Below are 15,535 nucleotides of genomic sequence, written 5' to 3' on the forward strand. Positions count from 1 at the left end.
TTTAGATAAATAATATGATAAATCAAGATCCACCAAAACTTGATTTTTTGTGTATTATCTCCTAGTGCATTTATACTCACAAGTAGGATTAGATATTAGGTCGGTTTGGGCTTGTTTGAGTCTAAAATATTAAATCGACCCAAACCGTAATTTGGATATAGAGATCTTATTCCGTCCATTTTTCTCTTTCAGATAAGATGACTTATTGGTTGCTCGGGCCACAGATTTTCGGGTGGGTCGGTGTTGATTAACATCAAAAAGAGACAATAAAAGACTTAAAAAAAAAAATCTTAGATTCATCGAAAAAAATCTATATATGTCTAATCTCACATTTGTATCATCAATCAACCAAATAAGGATACATCCCTTCATTGAGCTTAATGTATCCATGAGCTTGGGTTCTAAAACACTTTTCATCCTAAAATAGAGATGGTAAAAAAACAAATATTAAAATTGAAATTGCAAAGTAAGAATGGTTGTTGGTAGTTGTTCCTTTATGTTCATCTCCCAAATTCAACAAAGACATTTTTAAATAAGAATGATATCTTATAATTTAGTAAATATTGTAGGTAAAAAATGTTTCGGGGAGTAAAAGTTAAGTTTAAAAAATGTAGCGTAGAATGTTGCTATTTATAGGAGTTTATGGTTGAGATAATTTAATTGTGTAATAGTATAAGTTTTAAAAATTAAATTTGTAATAGTTATGTTGAACAAGTGATTCCAACACTAGTCTACGGTGAATTGTGATATTCATATTTCAAAAACTGTTTCACAAAAATGACTGATTTAAAATGAATTATATTAGGAGAAAATAAGAAGAGAATAGGAAACATAAAAGATAAAAGGTTAAATATGTTTTTCGTCCATATAAATATCTCAAATTTGTTTTTAGTTCCTATTAAAAAAATGACATGTTTTAGTCCCCACAAAATTATTATGCATGTAGTTTTAGTCCTTGTTGTTAAACTGATTTGTATTTTTGAATGATTATTTTATAGACATGTTTAGAACGTTATAAAAAGTTCCTTGAAAAAAACTCAAAATTTGATTTCTAAGTCGAGATTTGTATTACTTTTATCTTTATCTTTTTAAATTTAAAAAATTCATATTTAATTCTTTTCATATTAAAAAATTCTATAATTTGGTAAAGAAATATTTTATATATATTCTAAACACGTATGAAAAAATTTATTCAAAAATTTAAAAGTTTAAGGATAATTAAACAGTTTTCAAAATTTTAAAAAATAGCAGGGATTAAAACTATGTGCATAATACCAATCGTTAGTTGGTTCAGTGGTGATTGGCGTTGAACTTGGTAAGGAGAACCACGGTTCGATCCACCGCAACTGCGATCGGGAGGGGGCTGGAACCACTTGATACCAGAACTGACCCTCGAACAGGACTAAACTGGTGGTGCTAAACCAAAAAAAAACTAGGGATCAAAAACAAAATTTGATAATTTGATAGGGACAAAAAACATACTTAACCCAAAGATAAATAACAATGAAAAAGATAAAAGACAAGAATATAAAGAGATAAGGTAAGAAAGACCACTCTAAAGATTATATATGTTGGACCATAAACTACTTGGCCTACTACTGTCTCTAAGAATTTTCTCTTAAGATTTCCACTAAAATCAAATTGAGCTTTAACCTAGGATTAACCCAACAACCTTAAAAAACTTTATCTTTTGCAGAGGATCGGCCCAACAACCCTATACAAAAACTTGAGCTTTTACACAGGATGATCCCAACAAGTTTACACAAAAACTATGAGCTTTTATACAAGTTCAACCCAAAAACCTTAAATAAAGATTTATACAGGTTTATCTTGCAAACTTAGAATCTATTACAAATCACAAGAAAACTATGCTCTTGAATAAACAAATTCAGCAACAAAGAAAAATACCACAACTCTTAGATGAATTTTTTTTGTCTCTCAGTAATAAGACAATGACTAGCGGATTAAACTTATAAAAAGAATGGGAATAAGAGAGATAGAAGATTCATAACTCATAAAATTGGTGTTTTGAGAAATAAGTAATTAAATACCTTATTTACATGTGTATTTTCTAAAAGTACAATATGTAAGAAAACCCCTAATTATGTAGGGTTGTCTAAGGATTTTAGGGTTGTTATTGGTGTTAGAGAAAGCTCACACATGGTGGTGAAAAGCTCTGTCTCTCTCAATGTTAGGTCAATTGAATCTCCCATCTCAATTATATAGTTGAGGTATTTATAGATGCCTATTGGATTTGGATTCTTGAACCTAAGGGATGGTTATTATGCTCTTCTTAATAGCGATCAAACCCGTTATTCCACTATTCTTCCAAAGAACATGGCTTTTCCTTTGTCTGAGCATCCATGTTGTTAGTGTATAAGGACACATTAAATCACATGTTTCGTAAGTAAGTGATTAGTGGTTTAACCCTAGTCCAACAACGGACTGCTAGAAACCCCACTTTAGGTGGCGTGTTATACTCGACTATCCTCAGTGAGCTTTGCATTGCTCTCTCTGGACCTTTTTGTTTCAAGCTTGGTAAACTTGTATTTAGATAGGACTTGATACAATTATAACGACACATATAGGAAATTATTTGGCTAAAAAAGGAAACGGTACATGGACTTTGGTGCTTCCTAATCGATTTGAACAGCTACATAATCAATTAGATTAACCTAGAAAAAGAAAACCATAATATGTGACATCACTTAATATTTTAGCAAGTCTATCTAATTGATTAAGAGATATTACTCTTATTCTAATTAACTAGATGAAGGTTCTCATCAACTATATTGTGTATTTTGGCTCCCCCTAATTGATTATAAAGTTTTTTAATTGAGAAAATACTCAAACAGAAGGCTAAAGGGGATTGGTTAAGGCTTGGGGATGGTAACAACTCTTTCTTCCATAACTCTATTAAAGAAAAGAATAAATATAATAGCATGTTGACTCTTATCTCTCTCAATGGAGACATTCTTTGCAATAAGGAGGATATAGCTAAGGAGATTTTGGACTTCTACACAAATTTAGTGGGAACTGCTTCCATGGACCTGAAAGGTATTAATATACCCTGTGTTGTGAGTGGTAAAATCTTATCTAGAGAGAGTGGCCTTGACCTGGTCAAGCCAGTGTCTAAGAGGGAAATTTGGGAAGCCCTTGATGGCATAGGTAATACTAAAGCCCCTGGGTTGGATGGTTTTAATGACTTCTTTTTTAAGGAATCTTGGCAGATTGTGAAGATTGATGTTTTTGAAGCTATTCAAGAGTTTTTCAGGACTGGTAGAATGCACAAGGCTCTTAATTGCTCCCTGATTACTCTGATCCCGAAATCTGGAGAGGCTAAAACCATTAAGGATTGAAGACCTATTTCTTGCTGCAGTACTTTCTATAAAATCCCTCTAAGATCTTAACTAAGAGATTGGGAAAGATCATTAATTCAATTATCAATTAGAACCAGTCAGCTTTTATCCCTGGCAGATTAATCCACGATAATATCATGCTAGCTCATGAGTTGATTAGAGGGTATGGTAGGAAACTTATCTCCCCAAGGTGTATGATTCAAATGGATATACAAAAAGCTTACGATACTGTTGAGTGGCTAGCTCTGAATCAAATTATGTGCTCTCTCAGGTTTCCCCAGAATTTTGTGAATTGGACCATGACTTATATTACTTCTGTATCCTACAAGTTCTCTCTCAATGGTGAACCCAGTGATGTTCTTAAATCCAAGAGAGGGTTGCGGAAGGGGGGTCCTATATCCCCTCTGCTGTTTGTGCTGATCATGGAATATTTGTACAGGGTTCTTCAAACCCTCAAAGATGCCTCCGATTTCATATTTCACCCCAAGTGTGATAAGTTGAAGATTATTAATATCTGTTTTGCTGACGATATTTTGTTGTTTTCCAGGGCTGATGTTCCATCTATTAAGCTTATCGTGAATAAAATTAGAGATTTCACTCAAGCCACAGGCCTTTAAATGAGTCAATCTAAGAGTGAAATGTACTTTGGTGGAATGGATATCCCTAATCAGAATTTGTTGATGCAGGAGACGGGCTTTCAAATAGGCAACGTGCCCTTCAAGTATCTTGGTGTGCCGTTGGATAGTAAAAAGTTTACTATTGCTAATTGCCAACCTTTGATTGATAAGATGACTTGTAGACTTGCTCACTGGTGCAATAGATTGTTATCCTTTACTAGAAGACTTCAGTTAGTGAAGAGTATCTTGTTTGCTATTGCTAACTATTGGCTCCAAATCTTTCCCTTACCCAGGAAGATTATTGCCCATGTGGAGAGCCTTTGTAGGAGGTTTTTATGGACTGGTCAGGATACAGACAGTAGGAAAGCCCCTATCTTCTGGGAGCATGTTTGTGACCCTGTTGCTTCCGGGGGCAGAATGTTATTGACCTTGGAGTTTGGAATCGTGCTACCTTAGGCAAGATGCTTTGGGATGTTTGTCACAAGAAGGACCGGTTGTGGATTAATTGGGTTAATCATTTCTATATGAAAAAGGATAACATTAGTACTTATATGCCAAAGGAAACAGCGTCTTGTACCATCAAAGCCATGTTCAAGCACAAGGATGTTCTTCTTAATATTGCAGTGTGGCAGAGCTTTAGTATCACAGGAAGATACAAGACCAAGAGTATGTATTTGGAGCTTAGGGGTGATAAACCTACTGTGCTCTAGAAGAATCTGCTCAGAGGGAATCGTGCAAGACCTCTAACCATTTTAATGCTTTGGATGACTTGCCAAAGTCGCCTGCCCACCAAGGATAGATTAAATAAATTCGGTATTGGGACGGATGGAAAATGCCTCTTTTGCAGTGAGCCTGAATCTTGTGATCACTTGTTTTTCGTGTGCAGGGATACGAGCCGGATTTGGAGGCAAGCTTTAGTGTGGATGCATATAGTGCACACTCCTCAGGACTGGAAAGCTGAGTTGAATTGGATTATAGATGCCTCTAGGGGCAAAAGCTGTCGCGCTAAGCTGCTGAAACTTTGTATGGCTGAAACGATATATCATGTGTGGCTCTTGAGGAATAGGAAAGCCCAACCTCACAATAAGCAAGAGCTGGACTTCCTTGTGATCAAAGATGTGGTACATAAACGCGCTAAATTAGATACGAAGCTATGGAATTATTGTAATCTTCTTTAGCTTGTTTGCTTGTTTTTCTTTGTCATCTTGAAGTTTGGATCCTTGGATCAACTTGTACTCTCTTGAATTTTTTGGAATATATATTCTTTATTTGCTCCAAAAAAAATTTTTAGTACAAATATGAGAAATTTGAAATATGTGTGTGCATGCATGCGTGGGAGGGAGTGAGTGTGCACACATCATTTTTGTATCGCAAAACTTACTCTTACTTTATTTATATTTAACTAATCAAACTACAAGATAAAATAATAAGCATAAGATCTGGCAAGCTTTCATAACTTCATAACTTTAGTTCCTTCTTAATTTAACTTTGATTAGCTCTTTCAAATGTAACTTGAACATTTTGACTTGTGTTTTCTTCTTAACTAATGATGATTATGATTTTATCCTTATGTACACAACAAAAATAATATCAACCACACACACAAATGAGAAGCCTACTTTGAGATACGAGAAATAACACCTCCCACAAAGAGCAAGTTAATGGGATATAAACACGACCACCTAGAATATCAGAGAAGAGAAACTGGCCACATAGCTCATCCCTAGAAACGTAGGCACCAGAGTGCAGGTCCCGTTTCTCAATCAAGCAAAGTGAAGTGGAATTTCATAGCATGCGCATGAACTCACTTCTAAATCAAGCCAATAATCAAAGTCATCTGATTATTTACCCAGTTTTTTTCTTTCTGAAAATCAGTTTATTCCACATTTTCCAAATCACTCAAACTATTGAATGACTTATCGATCGAGCAACCTCATTGAGTTCAGCATTAGTCTTATTCGAGCAACCTTCATTAACATTTAATCAATATCTATTTATGTTTAATCATTAAAAAAAAATATTAACATAGAACATAAAGAATTCGACTCGAATTCTTTAATGTTGCTCGAGTTTATTTCTTGATTAAAAAAATTATTTTGCACGAAACATATCCCCCAATATATTCAAAATAAACAAATTAATTAAAAAAAAATTTAATAAGCAATAACAATATTGTAGCCAAACACACTTCATATTTGTTGCTCTTCTTCAACAAAATGAGCATCAATATCTTTGGTGACATCCGCAACAAGATCCAAGTATGAAACAGGAACTGCACCAGTAATATCCTCCTTTACTTTCTCATACTCAAAAGTCCATCTCACAAAGGCACCATATTCACCATCCATTACTTGTAATGTCCCCTTAAAACTCTTGTAATTCTCACTCACATTCCCATCAAAGAGACTAAATGTAATTACCCTATTGTCATCATCTATAGTCTCAATTTTTCCTTTAGCACTTTCTTCTTCTCCATCTGCAAGGATTCACAAGTGCTTAAAAATTAAAACCATATAAAATACTTTTGAGCAATAAATAAATAAAACAATTAACATAAAAAGTAAAAACCTTAATTACCTATTGTATATTCCCAGTGTATGACAGAACCAGCTTTATCCCACTCACCTTCAAGCAATGTAGCTCCATGTACATCTTCGGCAATGTTAGGAATATGTTGAAGTTGCTTCCTGAAAATATTATAGAACTTAGCAGCAGGTACTTCACTCTCGAATTCAGTGAACACTTTCCCACATAAGGCCATTTCTATGCTCTCTAATGTTTCTACGAATACTCTATTTGTTGTGATAGAAAGTTTTTTATATAAGGTGGAAATACATTCCGAAAAATAATTTATTGAAATTAATTTATAGAACTTCAATGTATTATTAGTTGGACATAAAATAACAGCTGTATGTATAAGTTGACATTTCTAGATTGGTGTCATGGAATAACTGTGAGCACGTTCCAACCTTATTTTGAAGACACGTCCCATGTCCCTCTCAGTCTATCCAAAATGAATCAAGAAAAATTATTTTTGCTCAATCATTATATAGCCTATTTGTTATGATTTCTTTTAATAATTTTTTTAAAATATTACAAGTATTTTTATATCCGTTTTATGTAAATTAAAAGACTGATTTTAACATCATATAACATAGATATATATTATTGAAGTTTAAAACATAGTCGAAATTTTAAATTTTTTTCAAAAAATTGTATTTAAAAGATGAATTTTATGAAAATTTATTTGAAATAAATTTAAAATTAAGTGATTTTTTAAAAATTTAATATCCAAAGATAAACGGTATAAAGTAACATTTTAAGAATAATTATTCAAATAAAATGAAAATTTATTTTTATTTTTGTAACACTATAAAAATTATTTCTAAAAAAATTTGAGAGATTCTTCTTAGCCTTAGGATTGACATATTTATAGAGGTTCACTGGATCTGGGTTAAAGAACCGGAAATTAATTTCCTTAGCTTCTATGACCAGAGAACATGACAAAGATGATTTTCTCTCCCTAAAATCCTGGGAGAGCGGTTTTGTGTATTGACGTTCTTCTTCTTCCAGGCAGTGTATGAACACACATCACCACCCACATTTATAGGATATGTAAGGTTACTTCGGGAAGCCCAATTTCCTTTCTCCTTCATAGATTGTCTCTTCTGAGGGCTTGATAAAATTATTTCAATGCACAATCCGTCAGACACGAAGACTTGGAAAGGACTAAGTGATTTAATTTGAGCACTACAATTCTCTTCATATTTGGATTATCCTGCAACCTGAGCGAGTCCCTCAAGGATAATATATATGTGGCGAGTCCCTCAAGCGAGCTTAAGGCGAGTCCCTCAAATATCACTGTCACTAGCACGTGCAGTCTTTAATGCCCTTAATGATGTAATTTCTTAGGAAAGGTAAAGTAGTTTTGGATCCTACACTCATCAAAGACGTTAATTTAGGGGTTAAAATTGAAGTAATATAAAATAGAGGTCGAATACGAATTTGGGATATAGGGAAGAGGTCGAAATTGGGAGAAGAAAGTAGAAGAATAAGTTCGAAGAATAGGTGGGTGTGTTTGTCAGATAAAAATTAAAAAATTTAAATAAAAACTATTTTTAATTTGTAAATTATTATTAAGTTAATGGATGACTGATATGCAATAAATAAAAATTTTATATTAAGAACGACTCAATATTAAGGCTTTATTAATTTTAGGTGAATTCTTATCTACCCAACTCAAAAAATTGAGTAAGGTACCTCCTTTGTAAAATATTTTGAAAACAACACACATTTATAGTATTTTAATAAATAATTAAATGTGTTAAATTACAAATCAAACGACATTACAACAAATCAACGAGCCTCTCTTTCATCACAAACAAAATATATTGACTCGTTTTACTTTTTATAAAGAAACTAGCATGTATTACCAAACAACAAAAGTCATCACAAGAGCAAACTCTTATTTATGTCTCCATTTACCATATCAAATTGGGTTAAATACGTTTTTAGTCCCTATAAATATGCGACCCTGCATTTTTAGTCCCTATAAAATTTTTCTTCAATGAATGGTCCTTATAAAATTATTATGCACCTAGTTTCAGTCCCTACTGTCAACCGATGTGCATTTTAGAATGATTATTTTGCAGACATATTCGTAATGTTTTAAAAAGTTCCTAGAAAAAAAGAAAATTCAAAATTTAATTTCTAAGTTGATATTTTCATTACTTTTATCATTATTTTTTGAAATTTGAAAAATTCATATTTAATTCTTCTCGTTTTAAAAAATTCTAAAACTTGGTAAATAAATATTTTACAGTATTATAAACATATATAAAAAAAATTATTAAAAAATTTAAAAATTAAAGGGTAATTAAACAGTTTTTAAAATTTTAGAAAACAGCAGGGACTGAAATTGCATGCATAAAAATTTTAGAAGGATCATTCATTGAAGAAAAATTTTATAGGGACTAAAAATGCAGGGTCGCATATTTATAGGGACTAAAAACATATTTAACCCTATCAAATTTAGCAAAACAAACACGAATGCATAAAATTTCTCAACATATATTTGGTGAATCATATTATGCAAGATCAATCTCCATAATATAGTCATCAAAAAACATAGAACAATAACCTTTATATTTATTCATGTTTTTCTCATAGAATATGGGAATTAATATGAAACAATTTGTCAACACCAGAGACAAAAATATAAATTTACATGAATTATCTTAAACATATTTATCACAACAAACCAATTGATTGAGCTCCAATACTTAACAAATTCCACATAAAGTTGAATCATTAAGATAAACTTGAGTCTAAAGTTATTAGCAATATAAAAAGTACATACATCACAACAAAGTTTATTTGATAAGCAATAGCACACTCTAGCCACACACTTTATCTTTGTTGCTATTCTTTGACAAGATGAGCATCAATATCTTTTGTGACCTTTCCAGCAAAGTCCAAGAATGAATCAGGAGATGCAGCTGTGATATCCTCCTTCAGTTTCTCATAATCAAAACTCCATTTAACAATTCCACCACCATGTTCCTTATCAATCACTTGTATTGTTACCTTTAAACTCTTGTAACTCTCACCCACTTCCCCACCAAAGACACTATATGTGATTGTCTTATTCTCATCATCTATAGTCTCAATTTTTTCTTTAGCACTTTGTTTTTTTCCTTCTGCATGGACTCACAAATATTCAAAATTAGAGTTGATATATATAAATAAGCAAAATAAAATGATGAAACATAACAGCCTTATTTACCTAATGTATATTCCCATTGTTGTACAGAACCAACATTCTCCCAATCACCTTCATGCACTTTACCTTCTTGCACTATTTCTGTAGAGATATTAGGTATTTGATGAAGTTTATTTCTAAAGATATTATAGAATTTATCAGCAGGTGCTTGAGTCTCTATTTCAGTCTCCACTTTCCCACTTAAAGCCATTTCTATGCTCTCTATATTATTGTTTCTACTCACAAGATATGGATATACATTCTCTTAAATAGAAATTAATTGTGATGATTTGACTAAAATTAATAATCATGTGGTCCACTCACAAGCAAGTTTCGTGTTATAGCACTGCTTGACGAAGTTAAACAAATAATTGATTGAAATATATAAAACTTCTCTATTAACGAACATCACAATTATAACAGCTGTATATATTAAGTTCAATTCTTTTAAGGAATATAAGTTGACATTTGATATTGCTTATAGATTAAGAAAAAGATGCTGGAACAAACATTCTCTTACATAATATTTCTTCCTGGCCGGCAACAGGCCAAAGGCAGGAAATTCTAATCATGACAAGGTTCAGTCCAAAGTACTGTGTACCAAAACATTGAGGACTCAAGGTATCCACACTTGATCTTCGCTCTCAGACAATGTTCACCGTCAAATATAACCGGGTGATTCCTTGCGCAAGGCACCGGATCACACGGGGACGGATTTAACCGTCTAATCTATATAAAGCACAACACGCGCCATTTTAAGTATTTTTTGAAACCTGCCCTTAAACTATTTTCTCACTCATTCACAGAATTTGGTGTTAAAGTGTTAACCTTACAGGTCCATCTCTGCTCTGTCTTATCGATAGCTCATTCCACCGCACCATAACTCTGTTCTGTTGGATCTCTACCCGTTTCTGGTTCTAGTTTGGAACAGTGGCGTTGATTGTGGGGATCGACATCTCATTCTCACGAATTTCCACGATTAGATTCTTTCGATACCAAATTCATGAATTGTAACTGCGATCTCGCTCGAAAGAAGACGATGGTGTTTAATCTAGCTACTGAATCACCACATATCTATCAACTCCAATATCATCTCCTTATCTTTTCGTCTCTTCGAGTGCTGGTTGATCATCTAGCTAGGAAGAAGATAATTAAAAAAATCTAGCGCAAAACTCTTCAAGACCCCTAGTGGCAACTAAGAGGCAAGAAGGAGACAACACATCTTAGGGTTTCAAGACTGCAAGAAAAGTGGATGGAGCTCCTAATGCGACGCTTTCACTATTCATAACTTCTACCATAGTAAAACATTGGCGGAGCCAGAAATTTTAGACAGCCTGGGCAAAAATTTTACACCATTGATTATTCATTTTTTTAATTTTCACACCCTATTTTTATTAATTTTGCCCATAATTTTCTCTAAAAATCAACTATTAAATTGGAGGGAGTACAAAGAAAATACGGGTTGAGCCTGGGCGCCTGCCCGGGCTAGCTGGGCCTTGGCTCCGCCCGTGTTAGGGATACTTATCGACGATTTGAAATCTTGCGACGTTATGTACCTTAGCATCTTCATAAGCAGGGTCGGTCCTGACTTTTTAGAGGCCCTGGGCAAATAGTAAAATGGACCCCAACAAAAAATTTGAACAGGGCCATTTTAATTGACTCTTCTACTCACCTATGTAAGGCCATAGAATTACTAGTTTCTGGCAGAGAAAGAAAGAACGAGGGGACCATGAACACATGTTTATTCGTAATTTTCTATGAAAGCATATATAATGTCTTCCTAGGGAGACCATTCCTCATAAAGTAATGCAGTGCTTTCTACAGTTATTTGAATATGAAATATTACAATGATTTTTGAAAAATAATTGTCATTTTGGTATTCCATGACCGGCCGCACATGCACGAGAAGTTTTTTGAGTTCAAAAAAGAAGTGGATAGGCTCTCTAGTCTGCAAAAGGAAGTGGCCACACATGGCATACCTTTTTCCTTGGTTGTTTAGGTATCTGAATTATGGACGTATTCATCCCCAAAGACAAATTTATTGAGGAGGGGAAGGTTGCTTCATAATCTTTGACTTCTCGACTAGTTGCGGCTAAAAAGGCACTAAAGAAGGAGAAAGATTATCATGCTAAGTAGCAGTAAATTCATATTGAGAAGTTGAAGGTAATGCAAGAGAGAGTTAACGAGGTGATGGCTGAAGATTTCAAAGTCGCCTTTGGTGCTTTTTAGGACGTTTTTTTATCAAGAGTAGCTTTTGAGTCTGAGTGTTGTCGTTCCTCGGTTGGAGCTGATACGGAGAAAATGTATGGGATGGGGCCACTATAAAGGATAGTGAAAATTCCAAAGAGGTTCATGATTTGTAATATTTATGTTGATCTGGCCTGTGTGTTGTTATTACCCATTCGAGTCTTGTAACGACTTCTCTTTTTGTGTTATTTATACTTCTTGTCCACTACAGGGTTACACTGAACGACCTGGTTTTCTTGAATTTGTTTCCTTTCTTTATGGGGTTGTCCTCCCTTGAGCTTATCGTTATGCAAACCAGATTTGTTTTGTGCTTCCTCCTTGTTTTGTTTGAGGTTGGTGTGAGCTTTAGGCAATTCGTCATTACTCGTCTTGCTTATTGGGAGTTGACATAATTTTCACCCGTCCTATTCGTTGGAAGCTAGCGTAGGTAGGGGTGTTCAAAACCAAACCAACCCAATAAAAAGCCGCAAACCAAACCAAAATCACAAAAAATTGCATTTGGTTCGGATTTGTTTAGGTCATCTTTTAACAAAACCGCACGGTCCGGTTCGGTTTGTATATTGTAGGCTGAACCAAACCGAATCAAACCGCATTACGTTACAACCTAACTTTTATTTAACTCACATTCAACCTAAACTTAAACCTATTATATCCTAGCCTTATGATTACGAATAATTTCATCATCCTTACATATGATTTCAATCCCGGTCTTCTCAAATCTCTAATAGCATTATCGCGCCTTCTTTGCCACATATATATTCCCTCTTCTTCTCTAATCTATACTCTCTTATATTCTTTCTTTTTCACCTTCGCATTTTTATGCAAATGTTCCCTATTTCAGTTTCGTTTTTATCGCGCACATCTTCTTCTCTAATATCTCAACTAGTTTGTTTTTTCTTTTTCATCTTCACTAATCTCTCGTCTCTTCTATTTTTTTTCATTATAATAATTTTATATTATTTTATGCTATTATTTTATGTTTATTATTCCAATTTTGTCTAATTTATTTGTTACAAATTAAACAGAAAATTGTTGTCAAAATATGACGAGTTTTGTTGTTATTTGATAGTGTATGAATGTCTAAATACAAAGTTATGTTGTCATATATGTGTATGTATGACTCAATAAAATATTTATAAAAAACCGAACAAACCGAACTGGTTTGGTTCGATTTTTTTTTAAAAGTCAACCAAACCAAACGAAATCGCGCGAATTTTTCTCCTACGGTTCAAATGATTTTTTCCTCAAAACCTGTACCGCAGACACTTCTAGGTGTAGGTTTTACTCGTCCATTTGATTGAGAACTGATATAAATCCCACTTATCCCATTCGCTAAGAAGTGGCTTAAGTTTTACTAATCCCCTTAATTAGGAACTAGTGTAATTCTCCAGCATCGCTGGAGATATTCACGTTACAATGATTAATATAATTAAGGGTATGTTTGGATATCACGAAATGAACGGAGCGGAATGGAATGGAGCGGAGTGGGATGGAGCGGAGTGGAACGGAGCGGAACGAATGTACCATTCCATTGTTTGGAAATTTTAGAACGGAATAAGACAAATTATTCATTCCGCCCAAATTGGAGGGGAAGGAATATGGTGATAAGTGATGGAATGGAATGGAATCCATACCACTCCTTTCCGCTCCGCTCCATCCGTTTTTAAATTATCCAAACAACGGAATATCATTTTATTCCATTCCATTCCGCTCCGCTCCATCCGATTCCATCAATCCAAACAAAGCCTAAAGGAAAAAAAGGTATGTAAATAAAGGAAAAAATACTCCAAAAATTTTTAAAAATAAATTAAAAAATAAGATAATGGTATAACAAGTACTTCCGAAAAAAAAAAAAAATCACTAAAATCACCTTCAATAAAGAATATATAGTTTTATAAAAAAAATTATAAAATGAGAAAAGCATCCAAGAGTTGAAGACCCAGTCTCTCTCCCTACACTTGTAACTTCAGCCGCTACTTCAACAAACTTTCAAACCCAAACCTCATCTCTCAAAATTTCACCATGCCAATTCACTCATCCAAACACTCCCTCACCTCTTACACCATCCTCCTCCTCTTCCTCCTTCTCCAAACCTCATCTCCGATAACCAAAACTCTCGCCGAAAACTCCCACGTCATCAATTTCCAATCCCCAAACCTCTACCCAGAATCCCTCTCATGGGACCCACTTAAACAACACTTCCTCGTCGGATCCCTCCGCCACCGCACCATCTCATCCATCTCCGACGCCGGCGTAGTCGAAACACTAATCTCCGACACCTCCCTCCCCGAAAACGTCACCGTCGTAGGTATAACCGTCGATTCACGCAACAACCGCGTCCTCGCTGTAATCCACGCCATCAAACCTCTTCCTCCTTTCAACGCACTCGCTTCCTACGACCTCAAATCCGGAAACCGCCTCTTCCTCTCATCACTCCCCGCCGATGAAGAAGCCCTCGCGAACGACGTCGCCGTCGATTACAACGGCAACGCTTACGTCACAAACTCCATCGGGAACTACATCTGGAAAGTAAACGCGAAAGGAGAAGCTTCAATCTTCTCGAAATCGGCAAGGTTCACCGAACATCCGGTGGACCGCGACACATCGTATAGTTTCATCGGGCTCAACGGTATTGCTTACGTCAGCAGCGGTGATTATCTCTTGGTGGTGCAATCCAATACGGGGAAGCTTTTTAAGGTTGATGCGGAAGACGGTACAGCGAGGCACGTGCTTCTGAACAAAGATCTCACGTGTCCTGATGGTGTCGTTTTGCGAAGTGACGGTGTCGTTTTGGTGGTTTCGCCGCAAGCAAATAAATTGTGGCTTTTGAAGAGTAATAATGGGTGGGGAGAGGGTGTGGTTTATGACGAAATTGACCTTGAGAGTGAAGGGTACCCTACTTCAGTTGTTTCGAGAGGAAGGGATAAGATGTATGTATTGTATGGGTATTTTATGGAGGGTCTTTTGGGGAATTCGGAGAGGGAGGGTTTTAGAATTGAGGAGATTAGGTCACCGAAGGAAAGTGAGGGGGAGAATGTTTGGCTTTATGTGATGATTGGATTTGGGATGGTTTATTTTGTGTATTGGAGGTTTCAGATGGGGCAGCTTGCGAAGCGTATGAATAAAAAGATCAATTGATTGTTTTAAGTTTTGTAGTTTCTATTTAATGGGTATAGCTCAATTCTGGTTTTTGATGTTGTTAGGTTCACAGACTCAAAGGAGTGAAAATTGTATCATTTTGATTTGCGTAATTTATTCATTTTTTTTAAGTTTTTGTTATAAGAGAAGAAACTGCACTTTTGCTAATTAAGGTTAAGAAACTCTAAACTTTGCTTAAGGAATCCTATGAAAGTATAACAATAGTATTTACCAGTAATATTCAACATATTTATTTGTTTTCAGAGTTACAAAATCTTTTAAATAGAATTTATTTGTTTTCAGAGTTACAAAATCTTTTAAATAGAATGATATTTGTTATTTTTTAATTCAATGTTTATGTTGAGGATCGAAAAGTTTAATTTCAACGTTATAGTTATCTCCCCATTGTTCTT

At 34.5% G+C, this 15,535-nt stretch overlaps 5 protein-coding genes across 6 annotated transcripts; 3 read left to right on the forward strand and 2 right to left on the reverse strand.

The window, feature by feature from the left end:
• The first annotated feature begins 2,942 nt into the window (after positions 1 to 2,942).
• LOC131598332 (uncharacterized) lies at positions 2,943 to 3,359 on the forward strand. Its single transcript, XM_058870945.1, has one exon. The coding sequence runs from the start codon at positions 2,943 to 2,945 to the stop codon at positions 3,357 to 3,359; it is 417 nt and encodes a 138-aa protein (XP_058726928.1).
• Positions 3,360 to 3,496: 137 nt separating this feature from the next.
• LOC131598333 (secreted RxLR effector protein 78-like) lies at positions 3,497 to 3,976 on the forward strand. The gene has a single exon (XM_058870948.1). The coding sequence runs from the start codon at positions 3,497 to 3,499 to the stop codon at positions 3,974 to 3,976; it is 480 nt and encodes a 159-aa protein (XP_058726931.1).
• Positions 3,977 to 6,022: 2,046 nt separating this feature from the next.
• On the reverse strand, positions 6,023 to 6,788 carry LOC131600325 (MLP-like protein 43). Of its 2 annotated transcripts, none has more exons than XM_058872507.1 (2): positions 6,602 to 6,788; positions 6,023 to 6,452 (listed from the first exon to the last, which is right to left on the reverse strand). In XM_058872507.1, the coding sequence occupies exons 1-2, from the start codon at positions 6,735 to 6,737 to the stop codon at positions 6,166 to 6,168; spliced, it is 423 nt and encodes a 140-aa protein (XP_058728490.1). In that variant the 5' UTR covers positions 6,738 to 6,788; the 3' UTR covers positions 6,023 to 6,165. The 2 variants fall into 2 exon arrangements, with proteins under 2 accessions (XP_058728490.1, XP_058728489.1); XM_058872506.1 differs by having other exon boundaries at positions 6,027 to 6,452; positions 6,554 to 6,788.
• A 2,310-nt stretch (positions 6,789 to 9,098) lies between these two features.
• Positions 9,099 to 9,993, reverse strand: LOC131600326 (MLP-like protein 28). The gene is made up of 2 exons (XM_058872508.1): positions 9,762 to 9,993; positions 9,099 to 9,675 (listed from the first exon to the last, which is right to left on the reverse strand). The coding sequence occupies exons 1-2, from the start codon at positions 9,946 to 9,948 to the stop codon at positions 9,398 to 9,400; spliced, it is 465 nt and encodes a 154-aa protein (XP_058728491.1). The 5' UTR covers positions 9,949 to 9,993; the 3' UTR covers positions 9,099 to 9,397.
• Positions 9,994 to 13,889: 3,896 nt separating this feature from the next.
• LOC131595977 (uncharacterized) lies at positions 13,890 to 15,253 on the forward strand. The gene has a single exon (XM_058868517.1). The coding sequence runs from the start codon at positions 14,007 to 14,009 to the stop codon at positions 15,120 to 15,122; it is 1,116 nt and encodes a 371-aa protein (XP_058724500.1). The 5' UTR covers positions 13,890 to 14,006; the 3' UTR covers positions 15,123 to 15,253.
• Positions 15,254 to 15,535: the final 282 nt, after the last annotated feature.

The sequence above is a fragment of the Vicia villosa genome, linkage group LG4 (genome assembly GCF_029867415.1).
Source record: "Vicia villosa cultivar HV-30 ecotype Madison, WI linkage group LG4, Vvil1.0, whole genome shotgun sequence".
NCBI lineage: Eukaryota > Viridiplantae > Streptophyta > Magnoliopsida > Fabales > Fabaceae > Vicia > Vicia villosa.